At 34.4% G+C, this 21,753-nt stretch overlaps 1 protein-coding gene across 9 annotated transcripts in view; it reads right to left on the bottom strand.

Annotated features, from left to right (window-relative positions):
- Positions 1-21,753, bottom strand: part of HOOK3 (hook microtubule tethering protein 3) — a 132,691-nt gene that overhangs the window by 85,088 nt on the left and 25,850 nt on the right. For 5 of the 9 annotated variants that reach the window (XM_081269745.1, XM_081269747.1, XM_081269744.1 and 2 more), the window contains exons 3-6: positions 17,818-17,890; positions 11,731-11,781; positions 5,830-5,962; positions 1,539-1,568 (exon numbers count right to left, since the gene is read on the bottom strand). In XM_081269745.1, coding sequence (XP_081125871.1) covers positions 1,539-1,568; positions 5,830-5,962; positions 11,731-11,781; positions 17,818-17,890 — 287 coding nt within the window. The remainder of the gene's footprint in view (positions 1-1,538; positions 1,569-5,829; positions 5,963-11,730; positions 11,782-17,817; positions 17,891-21,753) is intronic. The other 4 variants (XM_081269748.1, XM_081269749.1, XM_081269750.1 and 1 more) reach the window with 2 other exon arrangements.

Here is a 21,753-nt window from a genome sequence, read left to right as displayed (position 1 = left end):
TCTTTCAAATTATTCTTTGCTAAATGGTTAAAAAAACCTCTGAAGTCTTTTATTCTCATGTAACATTAAAGCACTGAATTATTTTTAATTTCTACACTAGTATTTTCTACTACACAAAAGAAAATACTTAATAAACCCAAGACATGCTTAGCAAAGAATTAAGATGAATTTAAGATAGAATCTAATAGTATAGTTAAATATTGTATATAGGGAAGATTAGTGGAGTAGAAGAAGAGCAAAAGAAAGGGAAGAGAGACAGGAAAGGGGAGGAAATGCAGAATTAAATTAACAAAAGCATGTTATGTGCATATATAAATATACCACAGTAAATTCCATCATATATATATGTATATAAAACATCAATGAAAACAAAATAAATAAATGAGTGAAAGGGGAAAAAAGAGAAACATATACTGTATAATCCCAGGCTTTAAAATAATGTCTAATATTTCTAATATGCTAAAACAGCAACCTCATCAATCTTATCCTCACCACTGCAGAAAAAGAAAGGTCTCTTTAGCTCTTAGTACAACAATATTGAAACAATAATTTCTTTCCTTCTTAAAAGCCCTGGAAGTGAGCAGGGCTATGGCTCAGTGGTAGAGCACTTGCCTCATAGATGTGTGAGGCACTGGGTTCAATCCTCAACACCACATAAAAATAAATAAATAAATATATTAAAAAATATATATATTATTTAAAAAGAAACAGTCTGGGAAGTGATTTTTCATTATTTCCAAATATAATAATGGATAAGTGGCATTAAGCATTAAAAAAATAGGTGGATTCCAACAAACATGGTAAATATGTTTTCAAAAAAATATTTTAAAAGGTAAACTAATAAGGAAATTTTAGCCTTCACTTGTCACTCTAATCCCATATATACAAAAAAAGCAAATATAAAAGAAATCTTCTCACCACTAGAAGTAGAATATGAAGGAATCTTGTCAAATTGTCAAGGTAATTTTTTGATGAGATTCATTAGTAAGGACTTATGTGTAGTTTATCTCTAATACATCTCAACAACTCTGCAAAGTATGTTAATACTTTCCTGTTGCAGATGAAAAACTGAAAACTAATAGAAGTTATTCAAGGATAAATAAACTTTACCCAAGGTTTAAAAAATGCAGAGGCAGGAAATTTATTTCAGTGGTAGAGTGAGTGCTTAGAATGCATGAGTTCTGGAGCACCCACCTCGAAAAGTGTAGAACCAAGACTTAAATATGAACTTAACTCCTAACCCTGTGAATTTTGCACCACTGTGCTCTCAATACTATAAACATTAGGTAGCTATCAACTGGAAACTCGAAGACCCTAGGTTTCACAAATAAAATCCAAAAATCCATTTATAAAAACCCTCATATTTGGAATGCTAAACTGTAATCCTCTACCTGACAGGCAACTTGTTTTTTAAAAAGTATTTTAAAAACACTATTAAACCATGACATTATGACATTCTGGTGTCAATGCCAAAGCTTTTAGTTTATCAAAAATGTGTTTTAGGGGCTGGGGTTGTGGCTCAGAGGTAGAGCGCTCACCTAGCATGCGTGAGGCACCTGGGTTCGATCCTCAGCAGCACATAAAAAAAAACACAAAAGATATTGTGTCAACCTATAACTAAAAATTTTTTTTAAAATGTGTTTTAATGGAAGTATTTTCATAAGGATACTTGAACCCAATCAGATGTTTCATTATACAAACATACACAATCCAAGAGGAGGAATACATCATAATTACTATTTGTCCAGTAAGGAATTCCTTTAGTCTGAGATCAATGTTTTCTTCTGTTTTTCTCAATGACAATCATCCTATGAGTTTAGAGATATAGCAAGGGAGTGCTTTAGATATTCTGTTTGAAGGTATCAAACTACAAAAACTAATGAAACTCAGATGACTGACCCGAGCTCAAAATGAAGACTGTGAACATGAAAGAGAAGAAGCCATGGCACTGATAATGGCAAAGGGAAATTCAATGGCAGCCTACTGGAAGTAAAGAAAGTGGGATGGGGGTTAGGAAGTTAGTAGGTGTGAGAGGGGAAGCGTTAGTTAAGAAGCGGTGTTGCCACGTCAAGGCCCTTCCCCGCGAACACCGTAAAATGCTAAATGATAAAATGATGATGAAAACTACATTAATGTACAATTTTAACCATTTACAAATCTTTAAAGGTCAAAATACAATTACATACAGTTATTAGGTACATATCTATGAGGTAATGCTGGAGAATGAGGTGCAGTATATAAGGGAATTTACACTAAAATCTAAGCTGTCCAAAATTTACAGCATGATATAGTACAAAGAGTACTAACCTAAGTTTAAATGTGGAAGAAACATGAGTGTTTGTTCTTGACTAGCCCCTCACAAGTAAGAAATCTTGGACAAGTCACTTAATATTTGGGAATCCCAGTTTCCTAATCTATAAAAAGCATATTTTTGTTCTGTTAATGAATAGTAGAATACCAGAGAGAAAGGAGATACTAAGTAAATATTATCAGTGTCTCTACTAATCTTTACTTTTACAAATTCAATTTTATTTGCCCTAATTAAAGAAGTTAGTCAAGATAGCACAAATATTCAAAGTTCTTAGCAGCTGCTTTTCACTTCTTAACTGCAAACTGTGTCTAAGCACAAAGCCCTTATATTTGTATGACTAGGAGATTTTGTATACTCATTTTGCAGACATGGAAGTAGGCTGAGATCTTGTCCAAAGTGAGTCAGGTAGTAAATGATAGAGCCATTTCAATAAACCCTGTGTTGTATATCATACATACAGAGACAGCTAATGCTTAGTAATTCTGAAACTCATTTATTTGGTTTCTAGTTTTCTACTATGTTCCTAAGAGCAAGGAATACCCTAAATCTGAATCAGTGAGATGTTAAAATCCTGCTCAAAAAAATTTTTTTTTATTATTTATACAATTTCAGAGGAAAAAATGATTGTAGATGACTCTACAGAATATTTCAGCTAAACTGAATAAGCAACTGAAATTTACTATGAGTATGTCATGATAAAATCTAAAAGGAATGAAGCTAGAGAGAAAGAAATTCATTGTTAAAAAAAAAAAACAAAATTAAATCAGATCAGTAAAAGTAGTCACTGTTTTAAGAAAACAACGTTGACTATTATCAAACTTACTATTAGAACACCCTCCCCCGCAAAAAAAACAAAGAACAAGTTAATAAAGATCTCTTTGGCATTACCAAAGGTGAGGGAAGGGGCAAGAAAAATATTGTGATTGTCATCGTTTAGAATAACCCTCATCTACCTATTCCCCTGCTTTGTTTCTCTTTATCTGTTCCTCACTATACTTCATCGTAGTTTTGTGGAGCTCTTAAATCCTTCAAAGGTAACTTTCTTACATTCAGTTTCTACTACTTAGATTATACTTAACCCATTATCCTCCACAGCTTTACTTAAATAGCTTCCTCACCCCATATCCAGGTTGTTCTTGGTCTTCAGAGGAACTCACCAGCATTCTGATGTTATTATTTAATGCCTTTTCCCTCTACTCTCATTCCAATAGGGCAGGTCCTGTCTCTGTTTTATCTACCACTGTGTTCCTATTCCCTAATGTATCAGTTCAATAAACATTTGTGACATAAAAATAAACATTTGTGACATAAATCAATTAGAAGAGGGTATTATTTATTCACCTTATTTATGATAAATCTGACAGTATTTCTTAATAAGTGATCTCCATGCAGATAAGTAGCTCTCAATAGAGGGGACAGAAAAGCTATTTAAGATTAAAAAGCTATTTAAAAGCTACTTGGAAAAATGTTTTAAAGATATTTATTACATTGTTATCTATATATCAAAGTTGGTCTTCAAGTATCTTCAGCAAAGAACAAATCTTTCATTTTAGATTTGCTATACATATAAAGTACTATATTTTCTAACAAAATTTGTGAACTAAATTTAACTAAAAGTAGTCTTTAAGTAAGTTGATTTACTAATTTATGTTCCACTATTCAGAAAATGAATATAAATCCCTAAACACCACCTTATGATAACTATCATTGAAAAAATTGTAGTAACCTAAAACTCCACAAAACACACAATGAAAATAGAACCAAAATTAATGTTTTAAAATACTTTATAAAATATTATGTTTCATTGGGCATAGTGGTTGTATGCCTGTAATCTCAGCTACTTGAAATACTAAGGCAGGAGAATACCAAGTTCAAGGACAGCCTGGGCAACTCAGTGATATATTGTCTCAAAAGATAAAATAAAAGAAACAAAAAAGGATGGGGATATAGCTCAATAGCACTTGCCTAGCATGACAAGGTCCTGGCTTCACTCCCTAGTATTGCAAAAGAGAAAAAAGAGTTTCCACATAACTAAGATCATTTGAACCATTTATGTGAAAGAACCTATACTGTTTTACGCACATATCTCACTGAGTCCTCAAAATAACCTTATGAGGTAGGTACTAAATTTTCATTTTATTAAGAAACTAAAATACAGAGATTAAGTGATTTGCTCAATATCCCTCCATAATTTCTGAAAGTGGAATCAAATTTGAAAACAAGGCATTACAGCCCATTAGGCATTACAGCCCATGCTCTTAATCTCAAGTACAGAGATGTTTTCTAAACTGCCATTTTACAAACTGAATTAGCTAATAAATTGACCAATATTTTGATAAAAATGATAAAATTCAGCTCTGGGAACTTCAAATTCAATAGTTTAGATTGCAATACAAAGGAAACAAAGAAAATAAGAAATAATTCATATTTATATGGTGAGATGTTTCTAGCACTGATATACAAATCATTAATTTATTTTAAAGTCTTTGTTCATCTTTGTGAAAACAATCCCCCAAAGCCCTTGAATTTCAAGTTTTCTTGCTAGATAGGTTAATAAGAAATATCCCATAGTGTTTCTAAAAGTTTTATAATCACTTATAAGTAAGTAGGATGAAACAATCTGGATAATATGTAATATTCTTTCCTTTAAAAAACCGAGTTAAGTGATTTCTTGGGGAAGAATATCTACCACATTTAGAGGGAACAGAATTTCAAACTATTTTTATCATTTAAAGACAACATATTATGATACTCTTCTCTCCTCTTTTCCCCACAGCAAAGACAAACTTGTAAATATTTCAAACTATAGTATGGGGAAAAGGGCGGGGTGTGGGACAATGTCGACTCTAAGGCATCTATTATAGATTTTGTTGGGAAGGTGGACATGGATACCCACTGAACTGCTGCTGGGCATCTGTGTTCACTTTCCAAACTAATAGGTGAACCTTGTCCAATTAACAATAAATTTCATCATATCCAATACAGTTAAAATACATTAAAAACATTCTACTCAGGATGGGTATGTAGCTCAGTGGTAGACACATACTTGGCATGCACAAGGTAGGGTTTCAGTCCCGGCACCACAAAAATAAAAAATAAACAAAAAACAATCTACTCAAAAAGAATTATGTGGTCTCCCAGAAACAGAAAGAAGAGGACCACAATCAAATTTACTGTAACTTGCAAAACTTGCTTAAACTAAAAATCAAAACAAAACAAAACAAAAATACTAAAACTAGCAAAAAATTGGGGTGAGCTTGTGGCTCAATGGAAGAGAGATCCCCTAGCATGTGTGAGGCACTAAGTTTGATCCTCAGCACCACATAAAAATCCATAAATAAAATAAAGATATCTACAACTAAAAAAAAAATTGAAAAAAAAACTAGCAAAAATTTGTAGAAAACAGGTGACCTTTGAGAGATGTTATTGTTTGTACTGTGCTTTATATATAAAATATACAGTATATATTACTTTGCTTCAATATTTTAAATATATACACTAACTAATATATAAATTACCTTGCTTCTGTTCACAGTTCACAGCACAGCCTAAAATGAGTTGGAGCATCCTTCCAAGCTCTGCTGCATCAGAATGCTCTCCAATAAGGTTCACATCAGGAAGGGTAAAGTCATTAATCTGTTGTCCTAAAATCTAAATGGAAACAAAAGATTACAATTACATTCACATTTATATTACCACATGAAATATTTGATAGATTACTTTTTAATCACTAGAAACTGACTGCCAAGGACACAGCTGTTCAATCTCACTCCCAATTTGTTTTTACCTCACATACCTAAGTTATAACAATCCTGATAACTCAAGCAACTTAAGTCACTATTTGGCATGTGATATGCACACTGAGAAAAGAAGCTGTGTACTGATCCTTTTACTATTCCAAGAAGGATGAGATGTTTGTTTTTTGTGAACCTTAAACAAAAGGTTCTGAACTAGGGGACACCAAAAAAGCCGAGATTAAATAAAAACTCAGACCCTATAGTCACATTCACTCCATTTGAGTCCTTAAATGCTGGTAGCAAGATTTGTTGACAAGTACCTAGGTTGTTTCCATAGCTTATCTATTATGAATTGTGCTGTGATAAAAGCTGATATGGCTGCATCTCTATAGTATGCAGATTTTAGATCTTTTGGATATAGACCAAGGAGTAGGATACCTAGTTTATATGCTGGCTCCATCCCTAGTTTTTTGAGGAATCTCCATACTGCTTTCCAGAGTGACTATACTAATTTGTGGTCCTATGAACAATGTATGAGTGTACCTTTTCCCCCACATCCTTGCCAACATTTATTATTATTTGTATTCTTGATAATTGCCAAAGAATGGATTTTTAAATTTTATTTTACATACTCTGGATCACTCTATGCTGCAGATAGGAAGTGAAAAGAGGTTGTGAAAGGTGAACACAGGGGCTTTCTAAGGTGGTGACAATGTTCCACAGACCTATTATAAGACGGTTCACTTTATAATTAACTGTTAAGTATGTCACATACTTTTCTGAATATATGTTTATTTTACAATGAAAAACTGATAGGTGTTGTACAGAAGGGCTGCTGCTATTTCAGATAAGCAGTCAATGAAAGCTTTTAACAAAATCTGCCTCAGACAAAATCTGAACAGAGTAGCTGGGGATACAGCTCAGTGGCAGAGTTGTGCTTAGCCTGCGTGGGACCCCGGATTCCATCCCCAGCCCCCAAACCAAGCAAACAAACAAAAACCAAAATACAAAATCAAAACACCCCCCCAAAATAAAATAATAACTTTCCAAAACAACAACAACAACAACAAAATGAATAGAGATCTAGAATAAACCAGAAAATCATATAACAAAATGTGGAGGAACAAGCCACACAAGATTTTAGCCTGGGGCAAAGTACTGAGATAGGAGTGTACTGGAATTCCAACAATATCAAGATCATTATGGCTGGGGAGAAGGAGTGATGGGAGTGGGAGGAAGATCATTTACTTCCTTGGCAGTTGCTAACTGTGATGCCTACTGGGAGGAACCTGGGCAGATGGATTAATGAATAAATAAAGTAAAAAAAAAATATATGGAAGTAAAAATAATCTGTGATTAGTACTCACAGAAAGGTGAGAAAAAGTATTATATTCATAAAGTAAGAACAGGATATAAAAGTTTCACTTAGAAAAGAGCAAAGCTTATGGGAATTGAAAATATGATAGCATAAATGAAAGCTTTGATGCACAACCTGGAAGAAAGGTGTGTGATTATCTCAGAAAACAGAGCAAAAACACAAGAGAAATGGTTAGCTAATTAATTAAAGGATTAATCCAGGAGGCTCAAAGTCTGGAAAGTGAATAGAGAAAATAAATTGAAAAAATATAAATTAAAAAAAATCAGAAAAATTTCTAAAACTAAAACTAACAGATGGGTAGTTTGAATACTTGGAAACTGCCAAAGCATAGTAATAATTTTTTAAATAAAGCTTTTTCCCTGCAAAAAGTACACCTCACACCAAAGCACACCATCCTGAAACTTGGGAGATTTAAAAAGATCCTAAAAATTTCCAGAAAATGAAAAAGTTACCAAGAAGGAATGAGAATCCACATGAAATTTCAACATTTCTGCAAGTTAGAAGACAATGCAGCAATGCCTTCAAAATACTTACATTATTTCCAACTAAAATTCCATAACCAACTCAACTCTCAAGAAAGATTGTTTTCAAATGTGCATGACTTAAAAAAGTTATCTATCAAGTACTTTTCAGAAGATGTTAATGGAAAATGTGCTTTACAAAAAAAAAAAAAAAAAAAAAAAAAAACCAGGAACAAGAAATACATATTATTCAGTCAATGGAATATAAGGTAGGATAGGACAAAGGAATTCTTCCCAGGATAAGGGTGAAAGGTAATAAATGAACAGTTTATTTATTATTCTTATTATTCCATTTAGAGTGAAAAATAGTTTCACTGCAGAAATATCAACATAATAGGATAAGGGAACCCGCCTGGGGGTATTCACACAATACATGGTTATACCATGTTACCTTTTTATTTGGGGGTGGGAAGGAGATATTAGGGATGGAACTCAAGGGTGCTTTCTCACTAAGCTAACTTCCCAGTGCTTTTCATTTTGAAACAGGATCTTACTAAATTGCTAAGGTGGCCTCAAACTTGTGATCCTCCTGCCTCAACCTCCCGAGTTGTACACCACTGCATCAGGCTCATATTACCTTTCTAAAGTCTAAAACACTCTGGATTTCAAAATGGATCTGGTCTAAAGGATTAGAGACTATGGATCTGCATACATATTTTACAAGTACATTTATGTATATTTTCTATAAAACTGGTATCATATGTCACATACAATCTCATATTTCATATTATTAAATAGTTTTTATTAATATGAAGTTTTATGGTTGCAAGGTATTTACAAAACATTTTCTTATTGTTAGACATTTGGGTTATTTTCAATTTTTACCTACTATGAAATAATGACGAGGTAGACAGCCCTAAGTAGTTTTATTTTATTTTACTGTAATAGGGTCTCACTCACTCTGTTGTCCCAGATGGCCTCCAATTCCTGGGCTCAAGTGATCCTCCTGCCTCAGACTTCTGAGTGGCTGTTATGAAGTTTTAGTAGGTAAATTTCTAAAACTAGAATTATTCTGTTAAAGGCTTTTAAAAACAGAGAAGTATTCTGCCTTCAAGGAGTTTATGTAGGGTGTAGAAGGCATAAAATGAATAAGTAAACGCACAAAGAAATACACAATTACAAATTACAGTAGGTAGTCAGAAGAAAAAAAAAACACTGGGCTATGAGAATAAATGAGGACTGATAATGAGTCACATAGTATGCTTACTAAATAGTTGTGCAGGCACAAACTAAGCAAATACCAACTATATATACTGATTTTAGTTTTACTTATTCTCCCATTCTTTGTCATAATCATTTAGTACTGAATAGAATTGGGCTCTTAAAAGGGCATTAGAAAAGTTCCAAAGACATAAAGCCATCTTCAGAGATTGGATTTTTCTACTCTCTGAATACAAGGAGCATGACTGGATGATGCTGACTGAAGCCACAGAGTGACAGTGATAGACTCAAGGACCAAAACATTGACAAGGAACATTTTGTGGAGTAGAGGTAGAATAGTTGGAGGAATTAAAAAAAATAGATTAACAGAAAGAGGTATATATGGTTAGATTACCTGACCTAAAATTTCTCACATGTAAGATGGGGATAACAGGACTTCTAACATCTAGTAAGAGTACAGCATTACAAATAATACCTTCCTCACAATAACAAATAATACCTTCCTCAATAAAATGTTCCTGAAACATCATCATGATCTTTGATAAAAGTTTTCGTTCTTTTTTACTGTAAAACTTTAGTGAAAATTACCATTTATACTTCACAAAATAGGCACAATGCTCAGAACAAAAACAATTACTTCTTCTAAGCCAAAAGATCTAATAAATATTACTTCTTAGTACACTTAAGAAGTAACAGTAACAAAATACTCCTTTACACATTTGTCAAGATGTCTAACACAAACCCTGCATGTACTGTTATTCGTCTTAAGTGTCGTATTTTTCTTGGAAATTAGTATTTACTTTATGTAAATAAATACTATTAATTTTAGAGTAGTCATCTATTTACATATTTCCAAATATATAAACATTTATAGTATCTATTTACTAATATTTATAAATATTTACTTATTTATGGTACTGGGGATTGAACTCAGCAAGTCAATCCACTGAGCCACAAGCCCAGACCTTTTTATTTTGAGACAGGATCTAAGTTGCTGAAGTTGGCCTCAAATTTATGATCCTCCCACCTCAGCCTTCCCAGTAGCTGAAATTACAGGAGGGCTTCACCACATACTTGAGATAATTAGAAAATCTAGAGTGACAAAATGCAATGGGGCTGGGATGTAACAATGACTACATCAGGTCTGGTCCCAACCTCATTTCATGACTAATATGAGGGTGAGACAACCAAGTAAACAAAACAAAACAAAACAAAAAGAGCCCAGATATGGCAAAGATCAAAGGGAATAAACACAGTGCTGTGAATAAATGGGGCTGAAGTAACTGCTGTCCCAGCTGAGATAGCGCATACTTGGGGAATGCATCTCTGGGAAATAAGAATAGGTTCAAATAAGTATGTGCTAGCAATGACAAGAGCTGAGGGAAGAACATGACATATATCAAGAGAACCAGGAGTGTAGGCTCTGAGGCACACAGGGGTTTGGCATATCTGAGGAACAGGAGGGGGATGAAGGGGCTATAGTGTTGTTGGTGAGGAGAAAGTAGTGTAAGAAGTAGTTAGAGGATCGTGTAGCACCTGGTGGTACATTGTAAGAAATGTAGATTTGATCTTCAAGGCAATACAAAATCACCTAAGACTTAAAGAAGGAAACTGACATATTCTAGTTTATATTTTTAAAAACTATCCTAGCTTGAAAGTGGAGACCCAACTACCAAAGGATAATGGTAAAATCTGTTAGGTGTTTTAGTAATCTAAACACAAGCTAATGATGGTTTGGTGTAGGGTCGTGGTGGGAGAGCTGGAGAAAACTCTATTTTGAAGGTTTAATAGATCTTGCAGATGGTATTAAAAGAAGGAAGGGCTGGGCATAGTGGCATACACCTGTAATCAGGAGGCTGAGGCAGCAGGACTGCTAAGTTTAAGGCCAACCTCAGCAACTTAGCAAGAACCTGTCTCAAAAAATAAAAAGAGCTGGGGATATAGCTCAGTGGTAAAGAACTCTTTGTTCATCCTCAGGACCTGGTAGAGATGGAGTGTGAATTGTTAAGATTGTACAGTGTACTAGGGTGGATGGAAGTGTCACACTTACTGAAATGGGAAGACTGGTGTTATGGTTATAAATGTAATCATTAACACACGTAAGCTTGCAGGGGGAAGAAAACAATAGGAAAATAATGCAGATTTCTACATAGTATTGTGTCCATTTGGAATCTATGATCATGAAATTTAAAGTGAAATTATTTAGTCCCACTCTCTGAAAATTTCCCCAGCAATGTGATATGCAGATTCAGAGGGTAAAGTAAGTTCACCTAGGGCCAGGGTCTTGCCAAATAATAAGACACAAGTAGGCAGTGAAGTTAACCATGATAGTGCACAGGCTCTAAACCATTTTCACAAGTTAGGGAAGAAGGGAAAATTAATAGTAGAAAGCAAAATCTAACATAAATTAGTAATCATCCACAAACTACCCATAATGCAATAAAGCTTATTCATCTGTTTGGCATGTAACAGATGGTTATTGGAGCCAATATCCTAGAAACTAAATAAGAGAAAATAAGTGCATTATTAAATTTGAAAATGAATTTTCCTTATTTAAAACTATTATAAAATTAAATTATCCTATGGTAATACTTCCAAGTAGAATCAGAAGAGAGTCCTTACCTCATGATTGTAATCCAGGATTCCTTTTAATATTTTCTTTAAATTGCTAATCTGTATAAAGAGAGAAAACAACTGGGTCAAAGACAAGCAAAAATCAAAATATAGTTTAACATAAAATTTTCTAAGCCAAACATCATTCTAGTTAATCATAAAGCATATACAAGTTAAGCATTCCTAATCCAAAAATCTGAAATTTTAAATTCTCCCAAATCTGAAACTTTTGGAAAGTCACATTAATACTCAAAAGTTTGGATTTGGAGCATTCTGATTTCAGATTAGAGATATTCAACCCACAAAATCTAACGCAAATATTACAAAATCCAAAACACTCTGAAATCTGATGCACTTCTGGTCCCCAAACATTTCAGATAAGGGACACCCAACATGTATAAAAAAACATAAAATTTAAGAGCATATTTGAATTTACCATCATCAAAACAGGTCTAAGAAATTTATTTAAAAAAAATTAAGACTGAGCACTGTGGCTCACACCTGTAATCCCAGATAATCAGACAGCTGAGGCAGGAGGATTCCAAGTTCAAGTTCAGCCTGGGCAATTTAGAGAAACCCTGTCTCAAATTAAAAAATGGGCTGGGGATATAGCTCAGTTGTAGAGTGCTTACGGCTAGCATGTGCAAAGCCCTGTGCTCCATCCCTAGTACAACAAAAAAGCAAAAAATTAAATTTCCAACTAGTTTAAGTTTCAATGTATTGACCACATTGACAGAAAATGCTGGGTAAGTGAATGAAACTTAACAGTTACATTGAATTATTCAGATTTTCTACAAAGAAAAAATTGCTGTCATTAATGAAGATTCAAGTTTAGTGCTATTTTCCTCAGCAAAGTGGAGCTATCACTTACACACAGATTTAAATTCTAAATTTAGAGCACTAAGCTAAAAACTATAGTAAAAATTACCCTTACAGATCTCTTAACCCACCAAATATAATGTCTCCAAATTCCCTCACTGTTGGAAAAGATTGCTGTTTCTTTAGCTTTTCAAAGTAAATACTTTTAGGACAGGTTGTAAAATTTATTGTCATATCTTGAAACATTAGAATAAATAATACTGAGTACTACAAGACCTTATACTCTACGAAGAACCCTAAAAATGAAATAAAAGGAAACACCACAGATATCGCCCAGTGTTTACTCATCCCAGAGCTTAAGTTCTCTGGCCAATAGGTTATTTGGGAGAAATAACAGAGTATCATTGCCATGTTTACTGCAAATTGTAATTTTTTCCCCCAACTCATACAGTTAAATCTATGTTAAATTAAATGTGTATATGATATGATTCTGTTGATCATCCAATTGATCTAGCTGACCTTGGCCTATATTAGAACAGGTTGAGCATCCATTGTCTGAATGTTTTAGGACCAGAGAGAGTTTCAAATTTTGGATTAAGGACCTGTAATTGAAGATATTTTAGAGCAGTATGCTGCAGCTTTCAGGAAGGGGCTTGACTGCAGCCACCCAACTTGTTCCATTCCTGGGCAGCATTCCCCCAACTGGCACAACAAGATATACCAGTAGCTTAGCACTGATTCCTTTCAGACTTTTTTTTTTTTTAATACTTTTTTAGTTGGACAGTAGTTGGACACAATGCCTTTATTTTATTTATTTTTATGTGGTGCTGAGGATCAAACCCAGCGCTTCGCACATGCTCTACTGCTGAGCCACAACCCCAGCCCCTCCTTTCAGATTCTTAAGCACCGCTCTGGGCAGCATCCCCCTTCATATTAGAAAGCCAGCAGGCACTTTGGAGAAAAAACAAAACAAGAAAGTGGAGGAGGTGCTAAAAGAGGAAGAATAATATGTGGGGGGAAAAGGTTATCTATGGTCAAGTTGTAAAGGGCAAAGTGAAGTACCTCCTAAAACAAAGTTTTCTCAGATGAGGACAACATACAGAGCCAGAAGAGAACCTGGATTCCCTGGAGCTCATTGCTGAGTTTCTAAGGTCACAGAAAACAGCCCAGGACAGATAGATAAATCAGAGGGAAACAAGTGCAAAGCTGATTCTGACTCTCAAGATAATGAAGAAGAGAGCAAACCAAAAAAGAAGGAAAAAAAGGCATTGCCCAGGTTTTAAAGCTGGAGCTGAATAATGGAGCTACAGACTTTAGCTGAAAAACTCTAACAAGGCTGACTTCACCCCTTCCAAGGAAGCCAATGTCAAGTGCTCACAGGCTGTCATAGCACTCTATGGGTAAAGGCTGACTCAATGGCATTCCCACACCCTGGAGGATGACAACAAAAAAAAGATAATAAGAATTAACTCTCCTGAGTCTCAACCCCTGTTGCCTCAGACTGGGTTTCAAGTGGGAAGAGGAGGAGTTCTACTTATCTTGACACTATTAGGTAGCTTGAGAAGATGTCCTTTGAAGAACCAGTCTTAAATCTGTGCCCTGCAGCAGCCCAAGCACTTAAAAGCTGTTCCAAGCTGGACAGTTTGCACACCCATTCCAGGGGAGGAGAGGAGATAAGTATTTCAAGGCAACCCATTCTACACTTTACTGAGAAAAGCAAAGAGCCTTCGATGAAGGTCAAACTCTGGAGAATTGGGTGTGTGGGAAAGCAAAAAGGTACTGTCAATCTTCCAAGAATATCTCCACAACCCATAGCCCTCTTCCCAATAATGCTTTCTTTTTTTTTTTTCTTCCGGTACTGGAGATTGAACTCAGGGGTGCTTTACCACTGAGCTACATCCCCAGCCTTTTTAGTTTTCAGATAGGTCTCACTAAATTGCTTAGAGCTGGCCTCAAACTTGCAATCTTCCTGCCTCCACCACCCAAGTTGTTAGGATTACAGGTGTGCACCATCATACCCTGCTTAACTTTGCATTTTTTATAGTGCAGCATGTGTATAGTTTTTGGCTATTAATGGTGTAGTATTTGGGGGTGGGAAGGATAGGATGGGATAGAAGAGAAATGAATAGGATCACTGTAGTTAAAATTTGGGGCCTGAGGGGCTGGGGCTGTGACTCAGTGGTAGAGCACTTGCATAGCACTTGTGAGGCACTGGGTTTGATCCTCAGCACCTCATTAAAATAAATAAAATAAACAATTTTTTAAAAATGGGGGCCTGACTGGGAATATGGTAAAACAATGGAAAAAACAAGTAACTAATGATTGCAAGAGGTAAGTATTTTACCATTTCAAAAAATGTCATTGGCACCATAAATGAAGACTTGTGAGAGACTATTTAAAGGCTGTGAATGCCTGAAACTTATGAGCCAAAGTGAGCTTAATGTTGTTCCCCACAAAATTATCACAGCTGCCACTTTGGAGATGGAAACTGAGTTGAGATGGGAAAGTGTTTTATTGGGAGAGTATATCTAGGCAGATCATTCTGTCTTAGAGGTGCTAATTCCTGAAGTTAAACAAAAAGACCCCCTTTTTTTCCCAATTATGAAGTTATAAATATCAGCTTGTCCATCCAAACCAATGGCTGATATACTGGGGAGCGGGGCATTGGGGGGGGGGGCGCAGGTTGGGGGGATGTGGGGGGGCACCAAGGGAGGTAAAGAGGAGACTAGAGAAAGAGGACAGCCCATGCTCTTAGGATGGAAACTACTGGAGAAACTACTGGAAACTCATTTTTTAATTCTAAACTCTGAAACCATTAGTGCAAGTTTCATTCACTGACAGCACAAGTTTCACTGAGTCAATTTAAGGGTCAAATGATTTCAAAAGACCTGGTCTTAGAAGATTAACATGTATTAGAGCTACATTATAAAATCTTTTTTAGGCTTGTGTTAGATTTCTATGAAAACTTTGTTTAAATGTAAACTTCCTATACATGGTCAGTTTTTGTCTTAATAAAACTATAGATTTATATTTTTTTAAAAAGAGGCTGAATTAATTAAGGGCAACCCAAGGGTTGAAGACATTTATTTTTAAGAAAAAATAAACTAAAAACTTGCTCATTTATTAAAAACAATAATAAACTTCAAAAATAACATGTTTGTTCTTCTGGAAGAATTTAGAGATATGAAAATTCTTTATTTTCTTTAGTCCTATTCTAAGATGATACTTTTTCTCATATATTTAAAATTAGACTATCTTAAAAACAAATATGTTCATTTAAAAGAGTAGCTTTTCCTCAATCACAAAGATATATATCATATTTTTTACTCAATGGCATCATAAAATTTAGGAAGTATAACTTAAGGTAAAATATGGAAAACAAATTTCAGTTCTAAACATTAAGAATATAATAAACATTTTTACTGTATAACTGTATTTTTATCTGTCTAAATACCATTGCCACATACTCATGACAACAAATATAGTGCATCTGGGCATGTGTGTGTTTCTGTGCACATGGGGAAGAGAATATGCAACTCCCCTTTTGATCAAGCCAGCAAGCAAACACAAAAGGATTAGTAGCATTATCTTAAACATGCCTAAATTGTTTTGAACACACTATAACATTATATAATGATTACTTTAATTGCCTAATCTTGAAAGGTTGTTCAGAAATTAAAACAGAGCCATTAAACAGTTTTCATTCCCTTGCTTAGAAAAAAGAAGGAATTAGATTTTGTCAGTCCCAATACTTAAGCAACCAACACCTGTTAATCAAGCAAGTGCTTTCTGGGGGAAATATAAAGACAAACCAGGGCTGGACTTGGTGGGTATGCTTCTGTAGTCTCAGGTAATCAGGAAGCTGAGGTGGGAGGACCACGTGAGTCCAAAAGTTCAAGACCAGCCTGAGCAACAGAGCGAGACCTCATCATTTACTCATTCCTTTGTTCATAAACAAATTTGTGAATGAATATATGAATGAAAAAAGGAAAAAAAATCCAGACAGATCAGGGGCTTTACATGCTTAATCATTTGCATTTCTGAGTCTCCACTAGTATATATCGGTATATATTGAAAAGAAAAAAATCTATCAATCTAGTGTACCAAAATTACAGAAAAGTAGAAGAAATTGGTGGTTGCAAAGACACAAGTGTGTTGGTATTATGAATGTGGCTTTAAAGGCAGCACCAGGAAGCCTCTGGTGATACCATAGTTCTGTACCCTGTGATTAGTAATGAAATACGCTATGCCATGAATGGTGACAAAGAACTGAACATACAAACAGAAGTACATGCAACACTGGTAAAATCTAAATGATCTGTACATCATAAAAAGTTTAATTCCCTATTTTGATAATGCATTATAGTTATAGATGATTCTACCAATAGAGAAACTGGATGAAAAGTTACACAGGACCAACTTCCTGTGAGCATATAATTATTTAAAAATATAAAAAAAAAATTTAGTGGATTGCAACCAACATTTGAAAAAATAAAATAAAAACATCAGTATATAAAGTATGAATAATAAGCTGCTTGCCTATATATGCACACACATTCAGGTGGGCAGCAGGTTACAAAAGTAAACTATATTTCTTATTGTGGGTTTGGTTTAAGACTGAGAAATACTGAAATTTAAGGTTACTAGGAAAGAAATGAAAATGTTTCATTCTTTGAGTGTTTGGACACAGTAAATAATGATCAACATTTTCTCAATACCAACACAACCATCACCATTGGCAACCAACACACATACTATGCACTATTTTGTTGTTGTTGTTGTTGTTATAGGTGGACATAATACCTTTATTTTATTTATTTATTTTTATGTGGTTCCGAGGATCAAACCCAGTGCCTCAAATGTGCCAGGCAAGTGCTCTACCACTGAGCTACAACCCCAGGCTCTGTGTGCTATTCTAAGTACACAATAACTCACTTATTTCTGTGAGGTAGATCCCATTACAATCTGTATTTTACAGTGGGGAAATTGAAACACAGAAAGATGACAACACTTCCCCACAGAAAGTACTGGTAGACCTGTGTGAGAACACAGGCACTCTGGCTCCAAAGCCCATGCCCTCACTAACTATGTCTTACTGACTTCAGGATACCTCCAATCTTTAATTCTAGGTTATTTCACTACGGATTACCTAGGTTTCTAAAACTTACTAAATGTATTAGACTAAACAAACAAACAAACAAAAATCACCACCATAACAAATATCAAACACACACAAACATTTAAAGATTCAATAGATGGTACAACAAAAAGAAATACCTTTAGCCTCCAATTATCTCCCACTTCAGTTTTGATTCTGTTTAGCCAATTTTCATCAAAATATGCAGGATCTCTGCAAATAAAGAAATGCTAGTATATTAAAATCATGTAAGCTAATCATGCTAAAAAACAGACAATTGAATCCCACCCCATACCATTATTTAAGTGAAGCATAAAAATGTATTTGCCACACATCAGCCACTAAATAACTCAGTATAAAAGACCATGTGTAATTATAGCAGATTTCTCTAAATTCAACCTGTTTTTAGCTGTCCTAAAAATATGTATTTTATTATTAAAAACCCCTAACAGGAAAAAAATGGTGACATAAGTTAGTATATTAAAAAATTAGTTGAAAGTGCTAGAATTAATTGTAGATGCTATGCAAATATCTAAAAAAACAGTCAAAATCAATGACAATTTTTAAAAGACTAAAAAATTAAAATAAAATTTTTAGTTAATATTTTTAATGATCTCTATCACCTAATACTTCAAAGACCACCCACAATGTAGTTAAATTTTGGTTTCTTTAAATAACTTGAGAACCTATTTTAGGTTTAGACATTGCATACAGTCTAAACATTTGTTTATAAAATGCTTAAAATCTAACATTAATATGAACAAATACATTAAAACATGGATAGAACCTAATTATACTTGTAGTTATTTATTTTAATTTTATTTTTCCTAGGAAAATCTCCCATACTTCTAACAAACAACTAGGAAGAAAAAGAAACTTCAAAATTCTCACACCCAGCAACTCACTTATTTTAAAGTTTTCAAATGGATAGTCTAAGAAATTATATCATTTGTCCAAAACCTGGATGGGCACCTGTATTTGTCCTGGCCTAACAAATGCTAAGTCCATGATCTTTCCATGACACACCTGTCTCTATTCAAACTCCCCTACCCCTGAAAAAAAAAAAAAAAGGCAATGAGACAGATAAGTTAGAATAAATCTATTTAAACTTCTGGTGTAATTCAAGCCAATAAATACAATCAGTACAAAATTTTATTCCAATTAGCTTCAAATGAAGCAACAGCTACTTATCATTTTTAACTTTCCTTATGAAAAAAAATATTTAGGTAATAAATACATAACCCCAAACTGTTATTTTTATAGAGATCAGTTAATTATTTTTGAAGCCTTTTTCTTTTCTTTCTTTCTTTTTTTTTCCCCCTATACCAGGGATTCAACCCAGGGGTGCTAAACCACATCCCCAGACCTTTTCATATTTTACTTTTGAGACACTAAAGTTGCTTAGGGCAACTCACTAAGTTGCTTAGGGCCTCTCTAAGTTGCTGAGGCTGGCTTTGAACTTATGATTCTTCTGTCTCAGCCTGTGAGTCACTGGGATTATAGGCTTGCACCTCTCGCCCAGCTGAAGCCTGTTTCTTTTTGGGGGGTGGAGGTGGGGTGGGGGAGGTGTACCAGGGATTGAACTCAGGGGCGCTTGACCACTGAGACACATCCACAGCTCTTTTTTTTTTATTTTGAGACAGGTTCTCATTGAGTTGCTTAGTGCCTTGCTAAATTGCTGAGGCTGGCTTTGAACTCGTGATCCTCTTGCTTCAACCTCCCCAGATGCTGGGGTTACAGGCATCCACCACTCAGAGCTTGTTTCTTTATCACTAGATAACATACTATATTTTCTATCTACTTTAAAAAACAGTTTTATTGAGATATAAATCAGGTGTCATACAATTTACCCATTTAAAGAATACAGACTAGGTTAGTATACAATGTTCAAAGTTGTACAACCATCACCACAATCTAATCTTAGGGCATTTGTATCCTTTTCCACAAAACCCTGTATCCGTTAGTCGTCACTCTCCATTACACCATCTTCCCAGTTCCTGGACATCATTAATCTACTTTATATCTCCATGAGTTTGTCTATTCTGAACATTCCATACAAATAAAATCATACATTATGTGTTCTTTTGTCTTCTCTTCACCTTTTCCTGCTTCTTTCACTTAGTGTTTGAAAATGTTTATCAATATTGCAGCATGTATCATTACTTCACTTCTTTTTATGGCTGAATAATTTTCCATTTATGTGTATATAGTCCTGCACCACATATTTTGGTCAATGATGGATGGACTGCATGTATGAGGTGGTTCCATAAGATATATTGCCTAGTAATGCTGTAGCTGTCTTTGTGTTATAAGTACAATGATGTCTGCACAATGACAAAAATTGTCTAATGATGCTTTCTCAGCCAGTATCCCTACTGTTAAGTGACCTATGATTGTAACCACATTTTGTTTATCCATTCATTAGCTTTTTTTTGTAGTTGCTCACATCTGCTTAATTTCTTCTTTCCAGATATATATGAGTAGAGTGTATTTTGACATATTATACATATGTAGAATAAGTATAACTTGTTCCAATCAGGATCCCATTATTGTGGTTGTATATGATGTGGAGATACACTGGTCATACATAAGATTAGGAAAGCTATGTCTGGTTCACTCTACTGTCTTTTCTATTTCCATCCCCTCTCCCTTCCCTTTTTTCCCCTTTGTCTAGTCCACCTTCTAATCTTGCCCTCTCATGTTGTGGGTTATCATCCACATTATTAGAGAGAATGTTCTGCCTTTGGTATTCATCAGCTAATTATATTTGGGTTGTTTCACTTTTGGGCTATTATGAATAATGATGCTTTGACACTCAAATACCCATTCTTGTATGGCATGTTTTGCCTGGTATATGGCTAAGGGTAGAATTGCTGAGTCCCCTGACAATTTTGTTTAACATCTGAACCACGACTGGTTTTCCAAAACAGCTACACTGTTTTGCAAGTAATGTATGAGGGTTCCAATTTCTGAACAGCCCTGTCAACACTTATTATTTGTCTACTTAGTTATAGTGATACTATAGTGATACTAGTGGTGAAGAGGTGTCTCCTTGTGCTTTTGATTTGTGTTTCTCTGATGACTAATGATGGTAAGCATCTATTCATGGGTTTATTGGCCATTTATACTGTCCTCTTTGAAGAAATGTCTAACCAGATAATTTCTCCATTGAAAAACTGTGTGTCTTTTATTACAAAATTATAAGTTTCTGTTCTTTTTGTTTTAATATTCAGGATACAAGGACACATGTAAATATTTTTCCCCTTCTGTGAGCTGTCTTTTCACTTTCTTGACGGCATATTGATGAAATTTAATTTCTCTCTCTAATAGTTTTGATGTTTTATCTAGGGAGTCTGCCTAGCTCAAGGTCATAAAGATTTATTGCTGTTTTGTGAAAGAAATTTACACAGGCTTATATTTAGGTTTACAATCCATTTATATATAGAAGGAAGATGGCTTCATTGTTAGGCATATGGATATTCATATCAATATATTTTTGTTTTAAGTTTACTTTAGTGTTTTTATGTGAGGTTTTGCTATTCAGAGAAACCAATCTGAGCAAATTTACCCAAAGAAAGGCAACTTGGGGGAAGATCACTAGAGTATATTATGTTACTAAAAGATAGCCGGGCTTTACAAAGTGCTAGAATAAGAATCTACCCAGTGCTTTCTGACCTTCATCTTTGTTCTTTCTTTCCATCTATACCATTTTCTCTCTGTAGATGAACTTTTTTTCTGTTTCTCCACATACAAGGACACTTGTAAAGGACTACTGTAAACTGTGTGAATAATCCCTAAAAACATTCTTTTTGCTTAAAACCTCTTAGAAAAATAGATAATAAAAGAAAAACAACCAACGTGGATTTTCCCAAAATATTAAAGAATTATTATAAAAGTTAGAAAATAGTCAATGTTATTTGATACTAAATCTAAAAAGTACAATCACTGGCAATCAAGTATTAATCTTTCCAATTAAAAAAGACTCATAAGAGGACAATGTGTGAGTCCGGTACTGTGCAGCTGATAATTATCCAAAGCCAAGGACTCTGAACTTACTGGCTAGGTATCGAGTCAGA

This window comes from Spermophilus citellus (genome assembly GCF_964194105.1).
Source record: "Spermophilus citellus genome assembly, chromosome: 16".
NCBI lineage: Eukaryota > Metazoa > Chordata > Mammalia > Rodentia > Sciuridae > Spermophilus > Spermophilus citellus.
This window is presented reverse-complemented; position numbering and strand designations above follow the sequence as displayed.